Here is a 27,249-nt window from a genome sequence, read left to right on the forward strand (position 1 = left end):
CTAGAAACGCAAAGGGACATAGGTAGAACTGCTCCCTTCCCCTTCTCCAGTGTCACAAGTGGCAGAGCTACTGGGTCCCTCCTCTCCTGCTCTTCACTTGCACTAAGGACATTTTTTTCCCTTCACCTGTCCCTCTGCCCAGAAGTTCAGTGGAAGTGCTTCCTCCCTCCCCAGTCTGGGGGTAAGGTGGGAGACTCAAATGCAGCAAAGCTGGAAGGAATGCTTAGACCACTCCTCTCCCCCTCTCTACACATGTTGAGACCATTATCTGTGTGTAGCGGAAAGGGACAGCACATGGTCTCTGAAAGGTTTGCTATCCTAGAAGATATTACTGGGGACTGAATCAGGGCACTTTAAAGGAATTTATTGAAATAAACTGCTTTAGTGAAAACTGAATGGAAAAGTTCTTCAAACTCTCTTCTCTCCATTGCTAGAGAACCTCATATTTTGCTTATAATCTGACAAGGAAGATTTTGAAACTATAGAGTTATCCTAGTGAATTACTAATCTAACTCAGTCTTACAGAGTAAGAATTAAGGATTTGAAATCAGAAAAAAGGGGATGTAAATAAACACTAAATTACAAGCATAAGATTCAAAAGTATTGTAGAAAAGTAATAAAAGAATGTAATTCAAGGTTACCCATTCAAAGGCAAATCAGAAACTTGCCAACTCCCAGCCTTTTCCTATTTATCCCCTCCACTGCCTTCCCATCTCTGTTCCTACCTGCATCCTTTAACATTTGGACTTGAATATTTTTCCTTCTAGATACAGTGGTTCTGGAGAGCTCTTCGCTCTTTTGATCAAGCAGATCGAGCCAAATTCCTCCAGTTTGTTACAGGCACTTCCAAGGTGCCTCTTCAGGGCTTTGCAGCACTTGAAGGAATGAATGGTATTCAGAAATTCCAGATTCACCGTGATGACAGATCTACAGACCGCTTACCTTCAGCTCATACTTGGTAAGAAACCATGGATGATGTAAGAGAATTGTTGATGTGGGAGCTCTATTCAGCTACTCCGAATTCAGACTTTTCATTTATGTGTCCATCTCTTTTTTCTAGTTTTAATCAGCTGGACCTCCCTGCTTATGAGAGCTATGAGAAGTTACGCCATATGCTGCTGTTGGCTATACAGGAGTGCTCAGAGGGCTTCGGACTGGCATAATCATAAAAGCTGTGCAGCACCCTTCCCCACTGTTGCTATTTTTTCTACTCTTAGTCTTGGGGAAGGAAAGAAGAAAGGGATGGATTTTACAAAAAAAAAAAGGAAAAAAAACACTTTACATACACACACACACTTTGCACACACACACTTTGCACACACACACTTTACACACACACACTTTACACACACACTTTACAGACACTTTTCCCAAAGCACAAAAAGACCACAGAAGAAGCGTAACCAATAAATTAATTAAATCAAACTAAATGTGTGTGTATCATCCCTGCTTTTCAGCCCTTTATTTTCCCATATATGCCAACCTCCTCAATCCCATGAGAAAAGGAGAATTGGGCTTTTCAATGAAAGAAGAATAATTTGTAATGTATAAGAGAAAGTGTGAAGTAGATCTGTGACCATAACCCTAAATTAATTTGTGTATATACACTTAGGTATTCTATACACAAAATTTTGCTGCTTGCAGAATTGAATTTGTTCATGGAATATTCATTTAGTGAAATGGAAAATTAGCTTTAGTGGTCTGGAAATGAAGTGAAATGGAAGATTGCAAATTTACAAGTTTTTTCCTTTCCCTTTGTCCCCAGGTTTTAATTTGAGACTACTATTTTTTTAACTTTTTTTGTTTGTTTGTTTTTAGAACCAAAAGAAAGATAACTTAAGACATTGAATAGAGTCAGAGTCACTTTACCCTTTTTACATGCTCACAGTGTCCTTGGGATAAGAGAATCTTTCATCACATAGTTTAAAGGATCTAACAATAGAGGGTTTGACTACTCTAAAGGGAAAAAAACATCTTGAAAAGAACTGAACAATGAATTGAACCAAATGGATGTGAGTTTTTGGAAAATAAGATGAAAAGTGTCTCTAAATGCTAAAAGAAGAAAAAACTACTAAATTAGGATTATTGAAAGTATTTTTCATATTACTTTATCTTTTATTCATTTAAAATTCTGGATTTTCCCCTAAGATTAGAGAGAAAGTTCTTATTGAATTGATTTTGCATTACAATTTCTCCCAAAAAAAAAATTTCAGCCTCTTTTTGTCACTGTCACGACCTCCCAAGCCTGTTTTCCAGCCACATAATTGATATAACTTATAAATATCATTCTTCATATTCTATCCCTTTTACATATTTTAAAGTCTTGCTTGGTGATCTTTCCATCAATATTAGTGTCTTTGGAAAATAAACATTTTTGGATTGACTTGGTGAAGAGTAAAAAAACATGACTTTAAAATGGTGGTTTGGACTTGTACAAGAATATTCATAGCTGCACTCTTTGTGGTGGCCAAAAATTGGAAAATGAGGGGATGCCCATCAATTGGGGAATGGCTGAACAAATTGTGGTATATGTTGGTGATGGAATACTATTGTGCTCAAAGGAGTAATAAAGTAGAGGAATTCCATGGAGACTGGAACGACCTCCAGGAAGTGATGCAGAGCGAGAGGAGCAGAACCAGGAGAACATTGTACACAGAGAGTAATACACTGTGGTATAATCGAACGTAATGGACTTCTCCATTAGTGGCGGTGTAATGTCCCTGAACAACTTGCAGGGATCTAAAAAAAAATACTACCCGCAAGCAGAAGATAAATGGTGGGAGTAAAAATACCGATGAAAAGCAACTGTTTGACTACAGGGGTGGAGGGGATATGACTGAGGAGAGACTTTAAATGAACACTATAATGCAAATACCAACAACATGGAAATGAGTTTGAATCAAGAACACATATGATACCCAGTGGAATTGTGCATCGGCTATGGGAGTGGTGGTGGGAGAGGGGGGAGGGAAGAAAAGGAAATTATCTTTGTTTCCAATGAATAATGTTTGGAAATGACCAAATAAAAATTTAAAAAGATAAAATAAAAATAATAAAATGGTGGTTTGGGGTTCAGATTTGACCTCAAATACTTCTTGGCTATACAACTGGGCAAGTCACTTAACCCCATTTATCTGTTATACTTTTTTGCCTTATGTCAATTCTCAGAAAGTAAATTTTTTGTTTTGTATTTATAAAAAACAAAATTTTCATGGGAATTGCCATTTGTGCTTGAAAATTAGCCAACTTTTCTTAAACAACTACAGAATTTTGTTCTTTATGACTAATATATCTGTATGTTTAAGATCTATTTTTTTCTAAATGTGTCTGTTATTTTCATTTATGTGGTTATCTTTTGTTGGTCTTTTCCCAAAAAACTATATATTACTTCTCTTCAATACGTACAATTTTGTGCTAAGCAATTCATGTTTTTTAACCAAAGGAGGTTGGTACTCATCTCCATTTTAGAGATGAGAAAATTAAGGTAAACAGAGATTTCAATTCATGCCACAAAAGTATTGCCAATCTATTGTGCCTTACATTTTATCCAGTTTCTTTTTAAATAAGGTATACACTTTGAGAACCATATTCTTATATTTCATTCCATGTCAGGAAATTCAGAAATCTCTACTTCATTAGAAACATAGAGGCTCAGGGCAATTACCTAGTTCAGTGGATTGAGAGCCAGACTTAGAGATGAGGTCCTAAATTCAAATGTGACCTGGGACACTTCCCAACTGTGTGACCCTAGGCAAGTCAATTAACCTCCATTGCCTAGCTCTTACCACTCTTCTGCCTTGCAATCCATCATATTGATTCTAAGACAGAAGAAAAGGGTTATTTTTAAAAAGGGTGGGAAACCAGGCTACTTTAGATCTTTTCCCTCAATTTAATGGTTGGGAGTTGTATTCTAATGTTTTCTTCCTTCTAGTCCTAAAGATTTATAGCCTTTTTTCTAATCCACTTGAAACCTATTTGTGTTCTTGCTCTATACTTGTTCATTGGAATGTCCCCTTTCATTCTTACTGTATGCACTGCTTCCTGCCTACAAAATGTAGAGGACTCACTCCATGCTTTTTTTTTTTAAAGTACCATTTGATGTTTCTACTTCATATCTTATGTCTTACTTTGAAAAAGTTTTAGCTTGAGAGTGTGAGAAAAGACAGGAAAAAAAATAGGACTAGAACAATAAAACATGAATATATTTCTGTGGTATTGAATAAAGGCAACTTTAATAAATAAATAGAAGCTATGTTGTTTATATGTGAGAATATAACTTTTCTAACTAATGCAGATGGTCTTTTTGTTGGAATTATATTGGGGGTGGAGTTTCTCTGCTAGGCATCTGTCAAGAAACCATTTCTCAGAAGGGAGAAGAACATGAAGATAAAGTGACTACCCTAAAAAGGGCATTAAAATATCTCTTCCCTCACTAATGTTTATCAAAAAAAATTTAACTGATGCTCTTTCACATTTTCTATTCCAAGTATTGAGTTAAAACTGTAGAAATAAAAGTTTGAAGTTATTACAAATGTAACCAATAATGTTTACATTATTTAAAAAACAGTTTCTGAATTTGAAAATACTTTCCTGGAAATGAAATGTGTTTAAAGTTAACATACATGAAGTTTAATTATATGTATGTGTGTGTATATATATATATATATAAATGAAAGCAAAGCTCATCATTCCCATTTCCCTTTGACTTCTTTCTCATTTTTGACTCTCAGGAGTAGACTAAAAAGGAATATACAATGATTAAAGGACTCTACATTTGTTAAAAGTACAATATAGTAGTAAGGGTACTTTGGTCAAATAAGGAGAAAAAGGAAAGAACAAGCAAACTAAAGAAAGGAATAAGGAGCAAGAGGAATTGATTGAGCAAACAGTTTGAAAGGACATCATGAAGGAAGAGTTTAAAGAACACTATTGGGACTGATTGATAAGTCAACACGCCTGTATTAGAAACTGAAGTAAAAGGTACTAGTGAAAGCAGAAACAATACTCAAGGAGCTTACATTGTAATAGAATATGAGAAAAAAATGTAGAAAGGGAGGAAAGTTGAAGGAACCTGGGCATGCAGAGAAAGCTGGAGAGAACAAAGTAAACAGGTTTGGAGCTTTCAAAATTTTGTTTTATGTTTAAATTGTACTTATTTCAGTCTAGGTGGCACAATGCACAGGTTGCCAGGCTTGGAGTCGGGAAGACTTACTCTTCCTTATTTAAATAAAGTCAATTAATTCTGTTTGTCTCATTTTCTTCATATGCAAAAATGACTCCAGTATCTTTCACACACTCAAAATGCCAATGATTTCATGAAGAGTTGGATATATCTCCAAATCCTTTTAAAAAAGGCTGAGCAATGCATACATTAGTTGATAAAAATGATAATCTAAGTGAAATAAATATTTACAAAAATTTAAATTGCCAAGATTAGCAAAATAGAAAGTAAAATATTTAAATAAGCCTTTCAAAGATAAATTGTGACAATTCATAAATGAATCAAAATTAAATAAAATTTAGCAAAATCACACTATATCCTGGATAAATTTATATCCAAAATAAAGGGTGTGGGAATTAGGAAAATACTCATAATTAATATTAAGAGTAAATAACAAAATCATTCTCGCTATATACAGAATTTGACACAGCATTCCTGTTTAGAAAAAGAAAATTATTCCTATTTCTATTCAATATTCTAAAAATTCAATCACAATATAAGTGACTTTATGAAGAAATGACTACTACCCAAATTAATTTACTCACCAGTGTTATGCTGACCAAACTACCAAAGAATGCTTTGTAGATTAAGAAAAATTAATAGAATTCATCTGCTAGGACAAAAAAAATAGAGGATATAAGAATCGATGAAAAACTAAAGAGGAAGATGGAGTTAGAAAGTCTAGGAGTACTAAATTTCCAAACTATGATGCAAAATTGTAATGATAAAAACAATTTGAGGATATAGGGCAGAGAGGGATTAAGAAATGGCTAGCTAGGTGGCTCTAAGATAAAAGAGCCAAGCCTAAATTTAGGAGATCCCATGTTCTAATGTGACCTCTGATTCTTTCTAGCCTATGACTCTATACAAGTTATTTGAGCCTCCAAAGTGCCTGGCCTTATAGCTTTTCTGCTTGAGACTAGATATTTGTTATCAATTCTAAAATAGATTATTACTAGAATAAATTAGTTATATAATATATAGAAGTAAACTATCACAATCACCTAATCCAAAAGTATCAAATATTGGAATAAGTACTCACTGTTCAATGAAAACTGTGGATAAGGGTGCAAAGTATTCTTGACAGAAAATAAACACCAAATGAGTACCCAATTTAGACCAAAAGGGTAGCATCTTTAGCAAATTAGAGGAACCAATGAGAAATTACTTGACATTTGTATTGGAGTGGGGTGTGGGTGGGGTTATTGAGAACAAAAAGACTGAAAAAGATTCAGGAGAAATAGATTATTTTGACTACATTAATTCCCCACTCCCAGAGCCAACAAGCAATTCCACGGGGTTGTACAGATGACTACACAAATCTTTTAAAAGTTATTGCTAAAAATTAGAAAGCAGGAAATTGGAGGGAAACATGAGAAGTGGTGCAAAATATTTCCACAAAACAAGAGGTAGTGTGGTCCTTTTTTTAAATAAAATGTTTCTACAAAGTGATAATGCTTCTGTTTCAATTTCATAATGTAAAATGTGAGCGATAGCGCCTATGTCTTAAGATTTCTCTAAAGATCAAAAGAGATATTTGTAAAATGTGCCTAGGCACAGTTCCCGGCATAGAATAATAGATGCTTAATAAATAAAAGTCAAAGACCGGATTCTGCAGATCTTGTCTCACAAAACGAAACCAAAACTTTTTTTTTCTATTGAGGGAATAATTTAATTTTAGGTTTTAAGATATGCAACTAATGATGAAAATAAATTGTTTTCATATTTTTAGGAAATAATTTACAATAAAGTTTAAAAATAAAAATCCTAAACTAATGTATTAACTATTTATTTGTTTTAAAGGTTCAAATTTAAGTTTAAGTGATAAATAAAATAAGGTATTAGCCAATGGTGAAGAGGGGAGTATATAATTGGTTAGGGGGTTCTTTAGGGGGTGGGGTCAAATTCATTATATGTAGTATTTCCTGGATGTAGGAAAAAGTAAAAGAATAGTAAGGGATTTGTTCGTTGTTTTTTAGTTGTTGTTTGTTGTTTGTATGTTTCCTGGTTTTGGTGGCACTGAGGGGCAAAGCCTTCGCTATGTATAATTTTCTGGAAATAAAAAGCTCTTTTGTGGAAGAGGATTTGAGGGTCAGTGAGTCTGTGAAAAATAACTGGGACAATAGATCAGGCAGTATAAGTCGGGTGAAACGGCCTATGAATGCTTTTATGGTGTGGTCAAGGAGTCAACGGCGTAAAGTGGCTCAGGAGAACCCAAAAATGCACAATTCGGAAATCAGCAAGCTACTTGGAGCATCCTGGAAACTGCTGACAGACAACGAGAAGCAACCGTTCATTGATGAAGCCAAGCGGTTGCGCGCCAAACACAGAGAAGAGCATCCAGATTATAAATATCAACCTCGTCGAAAGACAAAATCTTTTATGAAAAATAGACAGAGGTGTTATCCAAAGGACCGCTGTACATATGGGACAAGTTCATTGACACAAGAGCAAGACACACAAAAAGATCTCTACTCAACTACCCCTCAAAGCTATGAAAGTAACGCTTTGATTTCAGAAATCTCCACCTTCAATTATGCACAAGACCCCTGTACCACGCACTTCGGTAACTGGATTAATGTGATGAACCTTCCACCGGAACAAGAAAACCCAGAAATGTGGCCGCTGCAAAATTCCGGGACTGTGGTAAATAATATTGAACACCTAACTTACATATGAATCTCACAAATAGTGAGAATTTCATGCCTGGAAAACCCAGAAACCCTTTAATTTGTGACTCTTGCTTTGATTTAAACATTTTATACTTTCCCAATTTTTTTCGAAATGATGCAAACAGACCACTCTAATGTTTAATATTTACTAAGTGCCTCCTTCTTATACTTATACCCAAAATTGTATCTTTTTTCTTTAAAAATACACATAATGCAAATAAATGTTTTTAAAAGAATTTCCACACTATTTCTTACTTTATCTGATGTTTTATTCATTTAATATGCAAAGCACTAAGTGCACCACCTTTAAAGCTAATCTTCTCTATTACATACTCAAAATAATATAATTTATTTGTATAATTAGTAAGACACTTAAAGATTGATTACATACAAAATTTATTATTAACTATGAAAATCTCCTAAAGCCACTTCTGCCCTCTTTACAAAATAAAATATAGTTAATTTAACATTATTACATATATCACATGAAATGTTTTTCTCTTTGAGAACAGAACAACTTGCCATAATCAAAATTTAAAACTATCAGGAAATTATAGGAAAAAATTAGAATAAGTGGTTTAATAATCCTGATTTTTACATTTTATGGCAAAATTCACCTTCTGTTAAGATAAAGAGCTAGTGCCTTACAACCTTGAGATGGGTTATGACCTCCAGACTCCTACTCCCACTAAAGGAGAAAATCCCAAGTCATTTATCCCTCCCTATTCCACATAAAGGAAACCTTGAAACACAAAAAAACATCTGCTAAGTGAAGGTCAAAATGGGCTATTTTCGTGAAGTAAAATTGTAGCTATCTTTAAACCTGGGAAACATGCAGTTTCAATCTCTATACTAATATCTATAAAGTAGATTATATAGTGACATGATACCTTATCAATTGCAATAAGATTTAATAATTGATTTGTTACTTTGCAATATTCATTATCTAAAACTGTAAAGAAACTACCTATTTAAAATATAGATTTTTATGACTTTCTAATGAAGGTTGAAATTTTATCTCCTTCAGCTGTTTCATATAAAGCAGAATGTGTAGAATAATCAAAAATCATCTATAATATATAATATGTTCTAAATTATAAGGAAAGTTAACAATGATGTCCACTTGCACAGGGAATAATGTTGTGAAAAATTGCAACATCTGTAACTTTGTGATATACAGCAATTAAATTCACTGGTATTTTATTATTCTTGTAAAAGAAGATGCAAGCAAGAGAAAGAATTTGCTGTTAAAATCTAAAAAGAATGAGTAAAAAGGTCTTTGAAATATAAAATTTAATAGGCATAAATAATAATTGACATGCAAATCTGATAACAAAGCTTAAACAATCACATGGTTATATTTCACATAGAGAAAACAGTTTGGGTCTGCCATAGTTGGCATGCCCTTGCCATTGTGACTCAGTTTTTAATTTCTCTTGTCCCTTCTTAAAACTACAGACCACTAAGCATCACCTGCAAGTTCACTTGATGTTTGGATTGGAGTAATCAGTTCTTGGGGGCCAAATATTCTGTCTGAAACAAATTAGAAGCCCTAAAAATGCTCATTGGTACCATGAATTGGTACCATGACCTAGAACAGGTAATGACTTCGTTCACTACCCCCACTTCTTAAAAATCCCTTCCCCATACACTCTCAAAGTCAGGAATTCAACTTCTGCAAAAATTCTGAGTCCAGGGTTGAAAATCCCTGTGAAAGTCTGATTTAGGTAAATATTATTAATAGTATGGGCAAATTAAAACAATTCTACATTGAATTATTTTGTATTATATGGAGCTATTATTGTACAAAGAAAGGAGGAATTTTTATTCCTTAATTTTCATACATTTTTTAAAGCTAAAGTCTGAAGATGATTTTGGATTACATTTATATTTTCAATTGATCTAAAGGGAGGTTTTAAACATATTTCAATTGCCAGCTTTTATACTTAGGCTGATCATTTGAAGCATACTCAGTATTATTAATTCTGGGATCTCCATTTTATATCTGCTAATAAGTAATAGTATTCATTACAATAGTTGGTTCAGCATATTGAGGTCTCTGTGTTTTATTTTAATATTTGATGTAGCATAACAAGGTGGCAAGAGAACTATTGTAGATTTTATAATAATTGTTCCAATGACTTATTGGCAAAGAAAATAATGCAGAATTCTCTGTGGTATAAAGATTTTTTTTTTGCTTTTGTTCATTGTCACATAGATGATGATGGATGGATTTCAGCAAAACTGGTTAAATTGTATGCAACTTTTGGAGAATTTAATGAACTAAGAATTTAAAATGGTATTTCTAAAAGGTTTTCAGAAATAATTTTTATTAACTAGTGGTTTCTGAATGGATTTTTAAAATATTTATATCATAAAGAATAATGTACTAAAGGTAGAGAAACAAAGAAAAGAAATGTTCCTACCAAGCTTTTTCTATGAAGCAAGAATGCAAAACGAGCTCCTGCAAAATTCTTCAGTTTAGGGGGCAGCTGGATAGCTCAGTGGATGGAGAGCCAGACCTAGAGATGGGAGGTCTTGGGTTCAAATGTGACCTCAGACCATTCCCAGCTGTGTGACCCTGGACAAGTCACTTGACCCCCATGGCCTAGCCCTTACTGCTCTTCTGTCTTGGAGCCAATATACAGTATTAATTTCAAGATGTAAAGTGAGGTTTACAAAAATATCTCTTCAGTTTAATTTACTTCCAAAAGAACAATCTAGATTTCTTAGTACTATTCTAGACCCAGATAAGTTTTACTTTGTTTAAAAATATATTTGCCAAGGTTGAAAGATTTGCTACATCTTTAAAAATTGTGACAGTAGACAACTATCATTTCAGTCTGGAAAGCTGAAGGTCCCAAGTTTGATAATCAGTAGGAGGGTGTCAAATACTGGGAGAGGCTTCTGGAAACTAGAAGGGTCACTTGGATTCAGCTTGGATTTAACTCCCATCTGAAATGGATAGTTAAGCCTAAAATTCCCCTCAGGGTGAATTCTCACAGAAACAAACTCAAACCTGAGGGTCTCCAACCTACAAATTAGTCCTGAAACCTGGGGTTCACCAGATCTCACTAGGCCACAAGTTTCGGGTTCCTAGATTCCATGTTGACACATCTAATACCAAGTAAAATTCTAATTGAATGTTTGATTACAAAAATCCTCAAATCATATTTTTTTTAAACTGCATGAAAATTTCAGCTTCAAAACAATATTGAAAGTCAAATTTAAAAGTCTCAAAATTAAAATTAACTCCAACAAATTCTCAAGATTAAAATGCTTCTAACTTTCCTTAATTTTAAAACCTCTCTCTTTCTCTCTCTCTCACACACACACCTTTGGGGAGCTTGAGACTAGGGATTTTAAGCTTTTTTCATTCAATTTTAATTACTTTGTAACTTTAACCAGGCTTAAATGGTTTAAGATTTTTTTTTACACTCCTCTTTTAATCCCCTTAACTCTAGTAAGAAATAATGTTGCATCTAAGTCCTAGCTAAAGCAAAAACCTGTAGATAACTTGTGAAAATAATTCTTTTGTTGTGGCAGTATGACAGGATCTCTTGATTTAACTGAGTTCTAACCTTACTAAATTATTTTTAATTCCCTGAGTATCTATTAATTATCAATAGGGACTACATTTACCATAGAACTTAGGCCTATTCTATAGGTAATTTCATTAACCTTCATAACCACGAAGATTTCCTTCTTATTTTCTTGTTTCCTGGTGTCAACATGGAAATCTAGAGATCCCAAGTTTACTTAGTTTGAGGGTAGAAACTCCAGGTTTTGACCTTGTCACAGGAGAGGTTTCCCCCTGAGGGAAGGTCCCATTTCACCAGACAAGAGACATCCACTTCAGGTGGGAGACAGACTCCATCCGAAGTCAAGTAGCTCTTTTGTCTCCAGAAGCCTTTCCCAGTATATCACACCCTAATTGAGGATCAAACTCTGGACCTTGAGCTTGCAAGACTGATACTCTCTACCTACTGCACCAAAGCTGAAGTGGATGTCTCTTGTCTGGTGATGTGGGACCTTCCCTCAGGGGGAAACCTCTCCTGTGACAAGGTCAAAACCTGGGGTTTATACGTTTAAACTGGGGATTTCTATATTTCCATGTTGACAGAAGCAAACACTTATTAATGTTTTCCTGGGTGGACACCTGAGGAGAATTCGAGACTGAAGAAAAATGTGTGAAGGGGATAGAGAGAGAAAGAGAACATAAGAAAGGAAGCAAGACTCACAAAGAGTTGAACAACATGGGCTCCAGCATACTTCTCTGTTGAAGGTGTTAGAGAGTGAGTTACATGTGTTCCCAATCTTTTATTAGAGAAATCAGGAATGTGGGGTGGGAGGTAGCTAATGAACATGTGAAATGGTATAAGGTTTAACATTGGCTCAGTTGATCACCATGTAATCATAAATGAAGAGGTTAATCAAACATTTCAATTGGTATGGAATGTATTCTAACATGGAAGTAATTAAAACACTGTGGTAGCTAATGTCCTTCCTCAGGAATTCTTTTGTCCTTTGGATTGAAGATTCAGCAATACAATAATCAATAAGTAACAAGACCATGACTATGGCACATGAACACATAAGATACAATATCAATACGCCAATCATACTTTCAATATGCTAATATACCTGGTATGCTACAGTCTCTTCCTGTCATTCTATTTAACTTCATCATCTTAAATTTCCATGGATTCAATCATCATCTCTAAAGGGTGATTTTAAAATATATCTGGTCCTAACATATTTTTTGAGTTGTAATCTCAAGCCTCAAAGTATCTTTAAGATATCTCAAAATTATTGATGTTCATTAAACCTCTTAAATATATGTAAAACATCTTTTTACCAGAATTTTGAAATTTCTCTACTACTGTTAAGGACACCACAATCTTCCTACTCACTTATTATCCTAAATCTTTATCTTATTTATCTAACATATTGTCAAAACTCATTGGTTCTACCTGTACAATATGTCTTATAAATATGCTCTTTTCACTCCTTAGATACAGTCACAGATGTGGCACAGACTCTTCATCATCTCATTTCTTGACTATTTCAAGTTAGTCTCCCTTTCTCAAATTTTTCTTGACTTTAGTCCATTACTTTATTTTTCAATGGATCTCTCCAAACTGGTTTTTACTATATTTCCCTAACCTTTTCAATATATTACAGTGAGTCCCAATATCAAGTTTATAATTAAAAAAATCACCATTAACTATTCTGCCTTTCCAAATACACACCTTTCTAATCTTTTTACTACTTAGATTTACCTTTCCCAATAAACTTTTACTGGGCCTGCTGATTGTAGAGTGAGACAATCAATTTCGTTGCTCATAGCATTTTAACTAGTTTCCCCCCATACTTGTACTTTTTTGAAAATATATTTTTCTGGCTGCCCTGAATTCCTTAAAAATATTCACTAAATCCAACCTTCTTGACATGGGCATTGTACCCCTAGAAACTCAGGCAAACTATTATCAGGGAAACTCCCTTGCTCCCTTTACATCCTCCTGACTCTGGAGCCTAAAAACATCCAATGAACCACCCCCCCACCCCCCCAGGGTCCTGAGATGTTTATCCTCCTTGATCATCCTTTAGATTTAAGATGGACAAAAAGAGGCACCTCCAGAATACACCTAGATCCTATCAGGCTACATCTTAGACATCTGTTTGTTCCCTAAAACTAAGGAATCTTTATGTCCCCAGCCAGATGATCACCGCACCTCTCTAAATGCCTGGGTGACTAATACTAAAAAGTATAAAATCCCCAGAACTGATGTCGTCTGGGGGAACAGCCTTTCCATTCATGCTGTCCTCCCAAGGAACTGCTCCCCATCTTGCTGTTCCACCTTGTTATCCTCCTGGCCACTCTCAGCATTACTTCCTAAACTAATAAATTTCTCTTTTTGTTTTTAAGCTAAGTTTGGGAGTCTTGTATGCTTTCGAAAGGTATCCTTCCCGAACCCCAGGGGTGCACATCTGTACCCCTTAACATTCTAATTTTTTTAAAAACAGGGATGAATTCAAATCTGTCTGGGCCATAGAATCTCTGGATTGAGTTGTTATGCTTTGATGATCCTAAAAAGGCTGAATTCTATTATGCTGGAAATAACAAAATAGGTTTCTTTTGTAACAGAGGCCTTTTTCTGTGGGGGTTGAGCAAAGAGGAATAAAAAATATTTGTAGATTGAAAAAACTTATTTAAAATTTTAAATTAATATGTATTTCCAAAATAATCAATAGCAATTTACAAAAATTTTTTTGGTTCATTTCACAGTAATTTTGTTCAGTTTGGGACGAGAATTTTTTTGTGTGTGAATAATTAATATCTTGATTTCAGGAAGCATGTACTTTTCAAAAATCCGTTGTTTCTGCTTAGAATCAATACCTTGGTGTCTTGGTTACTAGGCAGACGAAAAGTTAAGGACCAGGCTTTTGGAGGCTTAATGACTTGGGTCACACACCTAGGTAGTAATGTAGTAAACCAAGTCTTCGCGTTTCTAAAACTGGGTTTTTATCAAATGTGCGGCATAGCTACCCCCAGCATATACTTTTTATTTAGATTAGGAACGTTGTGTTCAACGTAGGCAAGTTACTTAACAAAATTTGCCAAGCCTTTGCCCTTCTGCACTAGACTCGTTATGTAAGGTAAAATTTGTTTTAAATGTAGAATAGAGGATAGTGTAGAATAGTGGATAGAGGGTACTTTTAGGGTTTTGGAAGATTTCGTAAATTTTCAGGTGTTTTGGTCCTGGTATTAAATCGCGTTTGATATAAAAGCATGTTGGTCCTCTTATGAGAGAGTAAAGTTTTAGATGAATGTAGTCAATGAAATATCTTAGTGTTTGTGGAAAATATAAGCATGCAACATGAATAAATAATAAATTATTAAAATACTTATAGTCTCCAGCACATTAAGGTGCTTTTTGTAATTAAGATGGCGACTCCCAACTGACTATGATTTGTACGTCAAGTAAAGTTTTAAATAAATATTTAAGAATAAAAAATAAAGTGAAAAGACTTTTAAATGATTTGGAGAAGGCTACAGAGATGTGTATCCTCATTGTTTATATTTGTCCGCCAATCAAAATATTAAAACGTTGGACAAGAAAAATTTTAAAGCAGTACGGAAACTTTCACAATATGGCGACCCCCATCAACTCTGGGGCGGAAGGGGAAATGCGAAAGACGTTAAGGGTACGTATAACTATTTCCGGCGGAGGATCCTCTGAGGAAAAGAGAACCGGTAGAAGATGGCGCTGTCCACTGCTATTTTCTTAAGGTTTTGAAAAGGAACGCCAGGATAGTTTTATTTTCTTCTCAGAATATTTGAAATTTGAAAACATTTGTGGAATTGAACGTACAATCTAATTATATGGTAAGGAATATTAAACAACTGAAAGAAGTACCTGAAATGGCGGCCCCGAAGCCGCCCCAACAAACTGTAAGGTTTTTATTTTTGTGAGGAAAGTGAAAACGAAGGGGAGTTAAAGCTATAAAATGTGATAATTTGATATGAAATATATCGGTTGGTTTCTTTCAGTGCCGTTCTCATGGCCTCGGTTCCTGTCTTAGTGCAGCCAGCGACTCCTTCAACACTGCTGCAGCCGCGCTGGAAACGTGTAGTGGGGTGGTCTGGTCCAGTGCCTAGACCTCGACACGGTCATCGTGCTGTTTCAATTAAAGAACTTATAGTAGTTTTTGGTGGTGGCAATGAGGGCATAGTGGATGAATTGCACGTATATAACACATGTAAGTAAAATCTTTCCCCGTATTTACTATTAAAATATTTTGTGTTTTTTTTCCCGCCCTTTCTGTACAACCACAGCTATTACACGAATCAGGGATAAAACAAAAATATGACTGGCAAATACACTTTCAAATATTTTAGTTTCTATAACCTTTTCCACTTATAAGAATATTATCAAGCTTTTCTTTTAAATTTAAATTTAAAACTTTAGCTACTTAAGTAAAAAATTAAAAAAAAATCATAAACAAAAAGTTTATTAAACCAAACTAACATTTTTTTCTTTTTAAATTCCCAAAATAAAAATGTAAAGTTTATTCTTACTTTGGGGGAAAAATACTCATTTTGTCTAATTTTGCACCATTTAATGGCTCTATGCGGGACAAATGAACTAGACACGATTTGCCATTTGTTCTGGAAATCTTAAAAGCTAGGTATTTTGGCTTTTCCAATAAATTTAATTTGTGTATATTAGATAAATCTTCAATAAATTTTAATACTTTTTTCCTCCCCCAAATTTGTTAAACTTTCTCCTCCACCAAAAAAGTTGTCTGCCATCTACTTTGAAGTAAAAAACTTCTTGTTATACAGTAATAACTTGGGGGCAGCTGGGTACCTCAGTGGTTTGAGAGCCAGGTCCTAGGTTCAAATGTGACCTCACACTTTCGAGCTGTGTGACCCTCAACAAGTTACTAACTTATGGTCTAGACCTTACCACTTTTCTACCTTTTTTAATGAAATATTTTTTAAAAATGTAACTGTTGAAAAGCAACACTTTACCTGCCCATTTAAAGAATTTCTTAAGATATTCCCCCATATCTTGTTACATTTACACTATTTAAAAATCTACCAAAGTACCTAAAAGAAAAATTGTATTTCTAGATGATTACTAGCAGTAAATAGGTATTCTTATTTGCCATTTAATATACTACAGATATTAAACCCCCTTGCCCATCCAAAGATTTAAATTTAAATTTAAAACTTTAAGAAATGAAAATAAACAATTCTGCAAAAGTAAGTCATCAAAAAAAAATCTTAACAGATTCCAAATTGTAATTTAAGTCCTTAGAACCAAGCTTCTATATCTTTCCTAAAAAGAGAAATATTTTGGATTTCCTTACATCCAAAAGCTTATCTTCCTCTGTCCAAAATACATTAATAATTAAGAAAAAGAAAACTTTAAAAATCACTTGCTTTTTATTAGTAAAATGAGAATTTTTTTAACAATTTGAACTTAAAAGAAAAAAATTAAAATGACTAAAAAGGAAAAAATTAAGCAAAGTTCTGTACTCTTTAAAGATTACAACTTATAAATAGTAAAAATTTGTTGAAATTATACTTTTTTCAAAATTAGTTTAAATAAACTATTATATATGATGTAATATAGTTTGATATATATTAATAGGAAAACAAGAAAATTTCCAAAGTCAAATAATCCAAATACAAATCGCATTAAGTAGTAAAACATTTTAACTTAAGACTAAAAATTTCAATTTAACTTGAACAAAATATTGAAAATAGGTCTTTAAACATCTCTGACTATCTACTAATATACCACTTTATAAATAAAAATTGATTTTGTAAGAATTAGTTAAGTACTCAAGGGCAAGTATCCTTTTGAAATTGCAATATGCCTATTTTTGTGTACATGTATTTTGAAATTAAAACCACATTGTGTGACTTCTCCCTGTACAAATTTAGTCACCATGATATAAATTTCTTAACCCTAAGATTCCTAGAAATCTATAGGAAAAGCATGTTGAGAGGGCAAAATATACTTACAATAGTTAGCATTTTGAGATCTCTGCAACATAATAAATATTTATCTAATATTTGATAGGATTAAATTGACCTTTTTTTTTTTTAGCTTGATCATATCCAAGATTGTATTTCTTACTGTGCATACTGATTTCATTACTTCTCTATTATGTGCTAGAAACCCTAGAATTATGGTTGGTTATTGCAATGAAGGATTTCTCAAGAATTTAAAAGTTGGATTTCTTAGAATAATATTGTAATTGTATAAATTGTAATTCTGCTTTTGCTAACCTCACATAAAATTGTGAATTGAGGTTTTTTGCAAATTTTTCATTGGCCCCTTAGTCATATCTTAATTGATGAAAACCTTCAGATTCTATAGACATGTAAATTTTGAACACATGGATCCTTTTTTCTTTCTTTGATATCAATATGATAGATATGTAAATGTTCCTAGTAGTTAAGGGATATTAAGTCATAGGGTATATACAGTCTGAATGACAAAGTTCCTAGGAAGTTGAAATGGAATTATTTCACAAAAGTTCGTTCCTAATAAAGTATTTATGTGGTCCTTTTTTCCAAAAAGTTGTCTCTCCTCCCCACCCCTCAAGGGCAGCAAAATAATACTGTGAATAAGGCAGAGACCTAGAGTAATTTTATCATCTTTCCCAATATATTAATTGTCAGGAGAAATTTTAGAATTATTGTGCTTGTAATTTATATAATTATTAATATTTCAAGCATTTTTAATATTATTGGTAGGTAGGCTTTTAAGTGTGTCTTTTGATCATTTATTAATCAAGAAATGTCTCATTCTTTTGAATTAATTCTTTATCTGTTTTAGAAATTAGAACTTTACATTTTCTCCCCAGTTTTGACAGTATGGGTGGTGTGCAAAAATTTTAAATGTCCATAATCAAAAGTGTTTATTTTTTTTTATTGCTTTCAAGTTCCCTTTGCTTCATTCAGTGTTTTGTTTTGTTTTTTAAGTTAATTTATTTAGTCAATAGAGAACATTATTCCTTGGTTACAAGGAAAATAGTGTTTATTTTTTATTTGTTGCTCTTCATTTCTTCTTTGGTCATAAATTCTTAATAGACAGAAGTCCAGGGCTTTTTAAATTCAATACCTATCTGTAAAATGTTATTATATTCCTAATTTCTGCATGAAAACATATAGCTTTCCAGAAATTTTTGTCAAATAATGATTCCTGCTTCCAACAATTAATTTGGTTTCTTTTTCTAACGCTTTTAAGATTCTTTCAGATTGTTTTGTAGTGTGGATTATTACATAGTATATAGTTTTAGATTTTAGAAATTGTCAGACACTGCTATGTATGTATACCTACAACATTTCCTTTATTTCCTTTGGAATTCTTTGGTAGAACCAGATGAATTGTGTTATATTTTCTAGCTCTATAAAATAATACTTTTGTAGATCAGTTGGCATGGCAGTAAAAAAGTAAATTAAGTTGCTTAGTATTTTGTTTTTCCTTGCCAATAAAATTTTATTTTTCAGTTTTTTAGGTTGACTTTTATTAGTATTGATAGTTTACATGGGTAGATTTTGAAAAGTTAAGAAATTGATTAATTTTTCAGGTGGAGAGGAAGAAACTTTTTCAGTGAGTACTTGACAGACTTTTCAAAACCATTTTTTCAAAAAATAGTTTAGATAGTTGGTGTGTTTCCTTGGCTATAGAAAAATTAGGACTCCTTCATTGTCCAGTGATCCAAATCTCTTTTGTCTTTTGTAGGTCAAAAAGGCCATCTATACTTGGCTCCTCTAGTTCCTCTCCTTTAACTTTCTTCACCTCATGAAGTTCAATGTCATCCTATTGTTCCACAGAAACTACTCTCTCCAAAGTTACCAATGATGTTTTGATTCCTTTTCCCTGTCCTCTGCAGCTTGGGCACTGTTGATCAGTCTACCCTCTTTGATACTCTCTTCTTTCTAGAGTTGAAGGACTTCCTTCTTCTAGTTCTTCCTCTTTGACTGCTCCTTCTGTTTGCTTGGTAAGATCTTTCTCCAGATCATTCCTATAACTGTAGGTATCCTTAAGGGCTCTGTCCTAGCCTTTTTTCTCTATAGATTATTTCACTTGGTGATGATATTTTTAGCTCTTAAGGCTACAATGATCATTTATGGTAAATGTAGAGGACAATACCATTCTCCCAGTTCCTCAGGCTTATAGTTTAGCAGTCATCCTCATCCATCATTCCATATACCTCCCCTCCCACTATTGTCATTCTTTCCAAGACTTGTCCATTTCATAATACTTTTTTGACTCTGCTTTTCTCTCTTCTGGTCCTCAACATCTCATATCTGGATTATTACAATAGCAAAATGAGCATTGGCCTGCACAAATTTCTCCATTTAAGGATCATAATGATTTTCCTAAAATGAAATTTTACCCCACATTACATAAACTTCAGTGCTTTTCTGTTGCCTTCAGAATGAAGTTAAAAATTTTGTTTTATATTCAAAGCACCTTATAATCTAGTTCCTACCAAACTTTCTAATCATTTTATCCCAACTTTTACATTTGCTCCAGTGATACTAACTGCATTATCTGTTTTTCAGATGACATTCCCTTAGCTAATAATTTCTATAGTTCTCTCTCATAATTAAAATGTTACTCTTCCTATTCTGTATTCTGGTATTTATTCCTGGAGTCCTTCCAAATCCCAACAAAAATTCCAATCTTCTTTTTTTTTTTTTCAACCCATACCTTTTGTCTTGGAGTCATACTGTCTATGGGCTCCAAGGTAGAAGAGTGGTAAGGGCTAGGCAATGTGGGGGTTAAGTGACTTGCCCAGGGTCACACAACTAGGAAGTGTCTGAGGCCAGATTTGAACCTAGGACCTCTGGACCTAGTTCTTACCCACTGAGTCACCTACCTGCCCCCAGAAAATCCAATCTTCTACAAGAAAACTTTCCTACAGAAACTGTCTTATTTTTCTTTATGTCTCTTGCACTTAACCTAGTGCATGATTTAAATGAGTGTTTATTGACTGACCCAACAGCTTTAATTATATCCAACAGCTGCATGCTTTTCTTCCTTCAGAATAACAGAACTGTAGGCTCCTTTTTTTGTCAGGGTTCCTGTCCTGGTCATTCCTGTGCAGCAATAGTATCCTAGAGTGAATGCTAAAAATGAAACACAATGCTGCTTCTAGCAGATTGTAGCCATATTAAAACTGTTTTCCTCAGATTTTCCTACTATCTTTGTATACTTTGAGGACCATCATACCTGATTAGCCTTTATATGACAATTTTGACTTTTTTTATTATCTAACTCTGAGATGCACTTATTTTAATGTTTTTCTAATTCTCTGTGATTTGTTTCTAATTGGCTCTGAAGTCAAGGTTTCAATTTAAATGAAGTTGGAATGATAGCTTGTGTAGCTTTAAAGGTAAAGAAAGCAGTTTATCCTACTTTATCATAAAGACTGGGGGAAGTTCAGATAGTTGAGCAGGGATATCAAATATATTTGAGGAAGATTCGTTTGTCAATAGTAACTGTGTTAAAATTTTATGGAGGTAAAAATGGCAAGAATTAGCAGCTAATTGGACCTGTAGGATGAATTTTGAAGAATGGAATGATATTGGAAGATAATTTTGGAAGAGAAAAAGATAGAGTTTATTTTGGGATATGTTGATTTTAACATGCTTCCAATAAGTAGTCAGTTTGGTTAAATGGGACTGAAGCTAGGAGGATGGAGATTGATGTGGAGGGACTTGAACTTTATTAAATCTTATGGCAATTGATAAAATTGTCAGTTTAGAATGATAAGAAAAATAATATTTATATAGTGTTTTCTGTGTGCCTCAAACTGTTCTAGGCATTTAGAATTATCTCATTTGACCCTCAAAACAACTATGCATAACTGTATTATGTACTATATTTACATATATGCCTGTTCCATGAATAAGTTGTTCCTTTTCTTAATTCCAGGCATTTTTTTCTATCTCTCACATTTAGATTAATCTCACTCCTTCACTCCAATCTTCCTGGCTTCGGTTAAGTCTCATGTATACAGTATTATTGCCAAGAAAGCTTTAAAAGAGTCATACACAGCTATGAAGATAGTTCCATAAATTGGCTTTAGACTCTGCCACAAGTCCAAAAAGCCTTTGACTGTTGTCCTTTTTTCTTTTCTTTTTTTTTTTTTTTAGCAACCAACCAATGGTTCATCCCTGCTGTACGAGGAGACATTCCTCCAGGCTGTGCAGCCTATGGTTTTGTGTGTGATGGAACTCGCCTGCTGGTCTTTGGTGGGATGGTGGAATATGGGAAATATAGCAATGATCTGTATGAATTGCAGGTAATACTTTTGTTTTATAGCACTAACTCTCATATCTAGTGTAGAATAAAACATTTCTATCTTAGAACAAAGCAGGTTGACTTATTTAGAACATTTTAATTTGCAGTCTTCTTGGCGATTGAAAGAAATTAGAATGGAAAGGGTCTGACTTTAGAATGTGCATACAAGTTGTTTTCTTTAAGGAAAAGGATAGAAAAAGAGTATTATCTACCCTGATAAAGGAATTTTGTTTCCTTGGCTTAATTATCATAAAATATCCATCATTTCTTCCTGCATGTGGCCTTTTCAACTTAATTGATGTTTCTTGCCTTTTGGCTACAGGCAAGCAGATGGGAATGGAAGAAGCTCAAAGCGAAGATACCAAAGAATGGGCCCCCTCCTTGTCCTCGGCTTGGACACAGCTTCTCTCTTGTTGGTAACAAGTGCTACCTCTTTGGGGGTCTGGCCAATGATAGTGAAGATCCCAAGAATAACATTCCAAGGTCAGGTGCCACTAATCAGCTGTAGAATTATAGAATTCCATTAGGTCTTTTAAAAAATAATTTGAAAATCACGTTGTGTTAGTTAAACACATTCTGCCCTTTTAGGGATAAATTATTGTTCTAAATTCACTACTGGAATTGAAATCTTGAGTTTGGAGATTTGGGGATATACTTATTTTATAAAGAAGTGGAGTGGAGTAATTCTCTTTGTATTCAACTTTAATCTTAATTTGTAGGGATAACAAGACTTATTTTGATATGAAATTTTGTTGATTTTTTCCCCATAACTAAATAAACATATTTAGTTATGTTTTGGTCTTTAATGATTTTATGGAACATCTAGAATTCAGATTCTAACTATTGTTTTTCCTTCTCTCTTTTTCCTACCATTTTTCTCTTTTTATTTCCCTCACAATTTGTATCTTTTAGATACCTGAATGACCTCTACGTCTTAGAATTATGTCCAGGTTCAGGTGTGGTGGCTTGGGACATTCCTATAACCTATGGGGTCTTGCCTCCACCCCGAGAGTCTCATACAGCTGTAGTTTATACAGAAAAGGACAAGAAGAAATCCAAGCTGGTGATTTATGGAGGAATGAGTGGCTGCAGGCTAGGTGACCTTTGGACCCTAGACATTGGTAAGAGGCTTGAGAATGGAAGAATATGAGAGTTGATGACTATCATTAAAATATTTCACTTAGAAACTCTTGGAACTTAAAATGGAAGTGTTATTTTTCTTATACTTTTCAGATAATACTTACAGACTATGTAATAATAATCTGTGATTGGGAATTACTCATGTTTGGAAGATGGACTCCTTTCACAAGAAAATAGAGCAGCCAATATTTGAATAGTACTTAAGAGAGAGCAAAAATGATATGACTACGTGTTTTGTTTTGTTTTGTATTTTGCGTGTTTGTGTAAACCAATGTGAGGTGGAGTGAATTAAATGGCTTTTTATTTCATTGCTGTAGAGGACCCCTTAAAAAATTCTACCAAAGCAAATAGCTCTATAACTTAATCTTATAGTTATTTTGATGTCAAAAGTAAGATTTCCACACAGGTTCTATGACAAAACCAGTCTCAAGTGATATAGTTTTTTAAATTAACTACCAACATAGTAACTGTTTTCTCATAGATATAAAGTCTTTTGAGAATGAAATTATTTTTATTAGTTTTGGGGTGTTTTGGACTGAAATGGAAAGGAAGATGATAGTACCTATAGATTTCCATTTGTCATTAATAGAAATTATGGTCTTAAGGGCCTTCTTAGACAAGTGTCTCACATGTAAATTAAATAATAAACTTGGACATATTATACTATTGAGAGAACTTTATTTAGTGATCTGCTAAAAGTTAACACCAAATCAGGAAATAAGTTTTTTGAAGACTAATGCACACTTGCTTTAGTTAAAAAACTTATTAAAGTCTTCCTGACTTAAACCACAAAATAATCTTTCTATGAAAAATCAAAATGTCCAGATAATGGATGAGTACCTGAATGGAGAGCCTATCAAAGAATTGCCAAAGTTGTCTTGATATAGAAACACCTAGGTAGCATAATGAATTTAGTGGAATTGGAGCTTGGAAAGACCACAGAAAAATCAAAAAAGCACTAATATCCAATTTTAGAATTAATATTTAAATTCTTATAGATAGATGTTTTCCATACAGCAGGCGTGTTTGATTAATGTAAGCTTGAATTTAATTAAATACTGTATTAAATTTAAATACTCAGAAGAAGAATTAAGATCAAAAGTAATCCAAATGATAGTAACTATTACTGAAGACAGTTTATTTTTTTATTAAATTTTTTCTCTAGTTACATGTAAAAATTTCAAAGAATATTGAGTCTTGAATTCTCTCCTTCCCTCCCTACCTACTGAGCAACGTTCCATAGATTTAATATGTACAATCACAGAAAGTATTTTTTCATATTAATCTTTTTGTAGAAGACAAACTTTAATTTAAAAAATCAAGGAAGTGAAAATAGTTTCTTTGACTCATCAATACTTTCTTTGGAAACAGGTGACATTTGTAACCCTGAGTCCTTTGGGATAGTTTTGGATCATTGTTTTTTTGAGAATAGTAAAACTATTCACAGTTGTTGATCATATTGTATTCTTGTCGCTGTATACAATGGTCTCCTGTGTACAATGCTGTATTTCATTCTGCTTCACTTTGTATAATTTTTTTAGGCTTTTGTGAATTCCTCTTGCTTATCATTTTTTTTAAACAGCACAATAGTATTCCATTATAATCATATACTATTACATACTGAGCCATTTCTCAGTTGATAGATATCCCCCTCCTTGTCACTTCTTCCCTTCTCAAGAATAATTGCTTTGCCTTTTTGTTGTCTCTTTGGTATAGACAGTTGTACTCTATTTCCCCCTATTTAGTTTCTGATCACCATCTTTTCCAATTTGCCCTCTTTTCTTTGAGGTGTTTCACCCCAACCCCATTTTCTTATCCCTACCCTCCTTTTTTTCTGTAGGATAAGATAGATTTCTATACCCAGTTGGTTTTTGTAAGTTCTTCCCTTTCCTGCTAATTTAGTAATTAGCTAATTCCTAGCTAATTTAATCAGTAATGTTTAAATTCTCATCTTCCCATATCCCCTCCTATAAAAAATTCTTTAATGTTTACTTGAGATAATTTTACTCATTCTATTTTTTCCTTTCCTTCCTCCCAATGTATTCCTTTCTCATGCCTTAAATTTATTTTTTTATATCATCCCATCATAGTCAACTCTTACCCTCACCTTCCAGCTATATATTCTCCTTCTAACTGCCCTAATAATGATAAAATTCTTGGCTGCCATATATACCTTATTGAATGAGTTTTGATTTTTCTCTCCTGTTTATCTTTTTATGCTTCTCTTCAGTCTTGTATTTGAGAGTAAAATTTTCCATTCAGGGGTAGTCTTTTCATTTGAACATTTTCTTTATTTCATTTCATACAAAATTTTTTCTCCAAAATAGATTATTCTCAGTTTTCCTGGGTAAGTGATTTTTGGATGAAGTCCTAGCCCCTTTGCCCTCTGAAATATCAGGTTCCAGGTTCTCTGATGTTTTAATGTCAAAGCTACTAAGCCTTATATTATTCTGATTGTGGCTACACAGAATTTGATTTATTTTTATTTATTTTTGGCTGTTTGCAATACTTTCTCTTTGACCTGGGAATTTTGAATTTGACTAGACTATTATAGTCCTGGGAGCTATCCTTTGGGGATCTCAGGAGCTCATTTTCCAGTTTTTATATTTTCCTTCAGTTCTAGAATATCAAGACAGTTTTCCTTGAGAAATTCCTTAATCATGATTTTTAAGGTAATACAATGATTTTTAGATTATCTGACTAGATTTACTTTCTAATCAGCTGTTTTTCAAATTTACTTATTTAGAGAAATTTTCCATGATTACATGATTTATGATTTTTCCCATCCCTCTTCCTCCTCCCTCCCAGAGCTGACAAACAACTTCACTGCATTATGTCTTTATTATTTTTACTTTAATTCTTAATGTTTTGTGGAATTAGTAGCTTTACTTGCCTAACTTTAATTGTAAGGCATATTTCTCTTGAATTAACTTTTCCATTTGACCAATTCTACTTTGTAAAGAGGTTTTTTTTCTTTTAATGTCTTTTTCGATATGGCCAGTTCTGCCTTTCAATAAGTTTTTCTCTTCCATGCCTTTTAATAGATCTTTTCATTTTGCCAGTTCTGCTTTTTAAAGGAGTTTTTCTCTTTATTAGTTGATTTTCCCCTCTTTTATTTAATTGGCCTATTCTGCTTAAAGTTTTAATTTCTTCGGGGTTTTTTGTACCTCCTTTTTTGTTGTTGTTATTTTCCTGTGTCATTCTCATTTCTTCTCCCAATTTTTCTTCTACCTCTCATATTTGATTTTTTAAATCATCTTTGAGTTACTGCACAAATTCTTTTTTGAGTGTGAAAGCAATTCATATTTTCTTAGAGACTTTAGGTGCAGCAGTATTGACTTTGTTGTCTTTTTCTGCTTTGCCTTCCCTGTTACCAAAATAACTTTCTCTATTTAAAGTTTTTTTGTTGTTGATTGTTCATTTTTCTTTTCTTTTAATTAAAAAACTGGCTTTAGGGATCGGCTTTCAAGGCTTCCAAGGTGATATAAAGTCAGTCCCATTCTGTGCTGTGACCTATGAATAACCAGAAACACTATTTTCATCTTGGAATATGACCAACATCCCATTTACTTATTGTTCCAAGCACTGGTAACTGCTAGTGCTCTTCCTCACCCTGATAGCACATCCAAGGACTGCTTCCTGGATTTGTAGTGGGCAGTGAAAAAAAAGTCTTGCACCCAGATCCAACAAAAGTATCTCCTGAACAGTTGTCCAAACCTCCTTATCATCTGCAGCTAAGAACTCTGCTTTTTTTGCTGTTTCAGCTGCATCTAAGTGCAGCTTGCCATGCCATTCTACTCTGCTTGACTTCTACATTTTTGACTTAAAATTGTTTCACCTTGTCTTTTTTGTGATTGTGCTTTAACACATGGGAAAGCCAAGTGGTACATTGGTACTAAACATACATTTCTCTCTCCCCTAACCCCCACCTTTTTATAAAATTGAACTGTTTTGATTCTCTTCCATCAAAACAACTAAATCCTTGTTTCTCCCAGACAGCTATCCCACCTGACAAATACTATTTTTTGGAGAAGTAAAAAGTCATAATAATATTGTTACCTTGAAAAAGTGAAAAAGATAATGTGCAATATATAATTGTCTCCAAACTACACTTTTCTCTTGATTTACCTGTTTGTTTGTTTGTTTGTTTGTTTTTTAGGTTCTGAGTTTTCTTCTTTTTGAAATTTAATTACCCTTTCATTCAATTCCTGACTACTATTCAGTTGAGTTTTCCTTTTGAAATAGATCTGTGTGTCTTCTTCCCATATTGGGCAGTTCCCTAGCCCAAACATACCTCTTTCTTTGTTCTCTTGCAGAAGTCTTTTATATCATAGAGCATTGCTGGGGGCAATTATTTTGTTGCATTAACCAACAG

General features: G+C 33.5%; 3 protein-coding genes across 8 annotated transcripts in view; all 3 read left to right on the forward strand.

Annotated features, from left to right (window-relative positions):
* Nucleotides 1-1,430, forward strand: part of LOC130453606 (E3 ubiquitin-protein ligase HUWE1-like) — a gene marked incomplete at its 5' end in the record, with an annotated part of 59,083 nt that extends 57,653 nt beyond the window's left edge. Inside the window, 2 exon segments of the mRNA XM_056809927.1 lie at nucleotides 768-958; nucleotides 1,061-1,430. Coding sequence (XP_056665905.1) covers nucleotides 768-958; nucleotides 1,061-1,163 — 294 coding nt within the window.
* Nucleotides 1,431-7,261: 5,831 nt separating this feature from the next.
* Nucleotides 7,262-13,897, forward strand: LOC130456238 (sex-determining region Y protein-like). The gene is made up of 2 exons (XM_056809920.1): nucleotides 7,262-7,867; nucleotides 13,823-13,897. Exons 1-2 carry the CDS (start codon nucleotides 7,262-7,264, stop codon nucleotides 13,895-13,897), a joined length of 681 nt encoding a protein of 226 aa, XP_056665898.1.
* A 1,234-nt stretch (nucleotides 13,898-15,131) lies between these two features.
* Nucleotides 15,132-27,249, forward strand: part of LOC130456241 (host cell factor 1-like) — a 33,260-nt gene continuing 21,142 nt past the window's right edge. For all 6 annotated transcript variants that reach the window (XM_056809930.1, XM_056809933.1, XM_056809929.1 and 3 more), the window contains exons 1-5: nucleotides 15,132-15,283; nucleotides 15,449-15,657; nucleotides 21,587-21,735; nucleotides 22,057-22,217; nucleotides 22,647-22,855. In XM_056809930.1, the coding sequence (XP_056665908.1) occupies nucleotides 15,459-15,657; nucleotides 21,587-21,735; nucleotides 22,057-22,217; nucleotides 22,647-22,855 (718 nt within the window). In that variant the 5' untranslated portion in view covers nucleotides 15,132-15,283; nucleotides 15,449-15,458. The remainder of the gene's footprint in view (nucleotides 15,284-15,448; nucleotides 15,658-21,586; nucleotides 21,736-22,056; nucleotides 22,218-22,646; nucleotides 22,856-27,249) is intronic.

This window comes from Monodelphis domestica (assembly GCF_027887165.1).
Source record: "Monodelphis domestica isolate mMonDom1 chromosome Y unlocalized genomic scaffold, mMonDom1.pri SUPER_Y_unloc_1, whole genome shotgun sequence".
NCBI lineage: Eukaryota > Metazoa > Chordata > Mammalia > Didelphimorphia > Didelphidae > Monodelphis > Monodelphis domestica.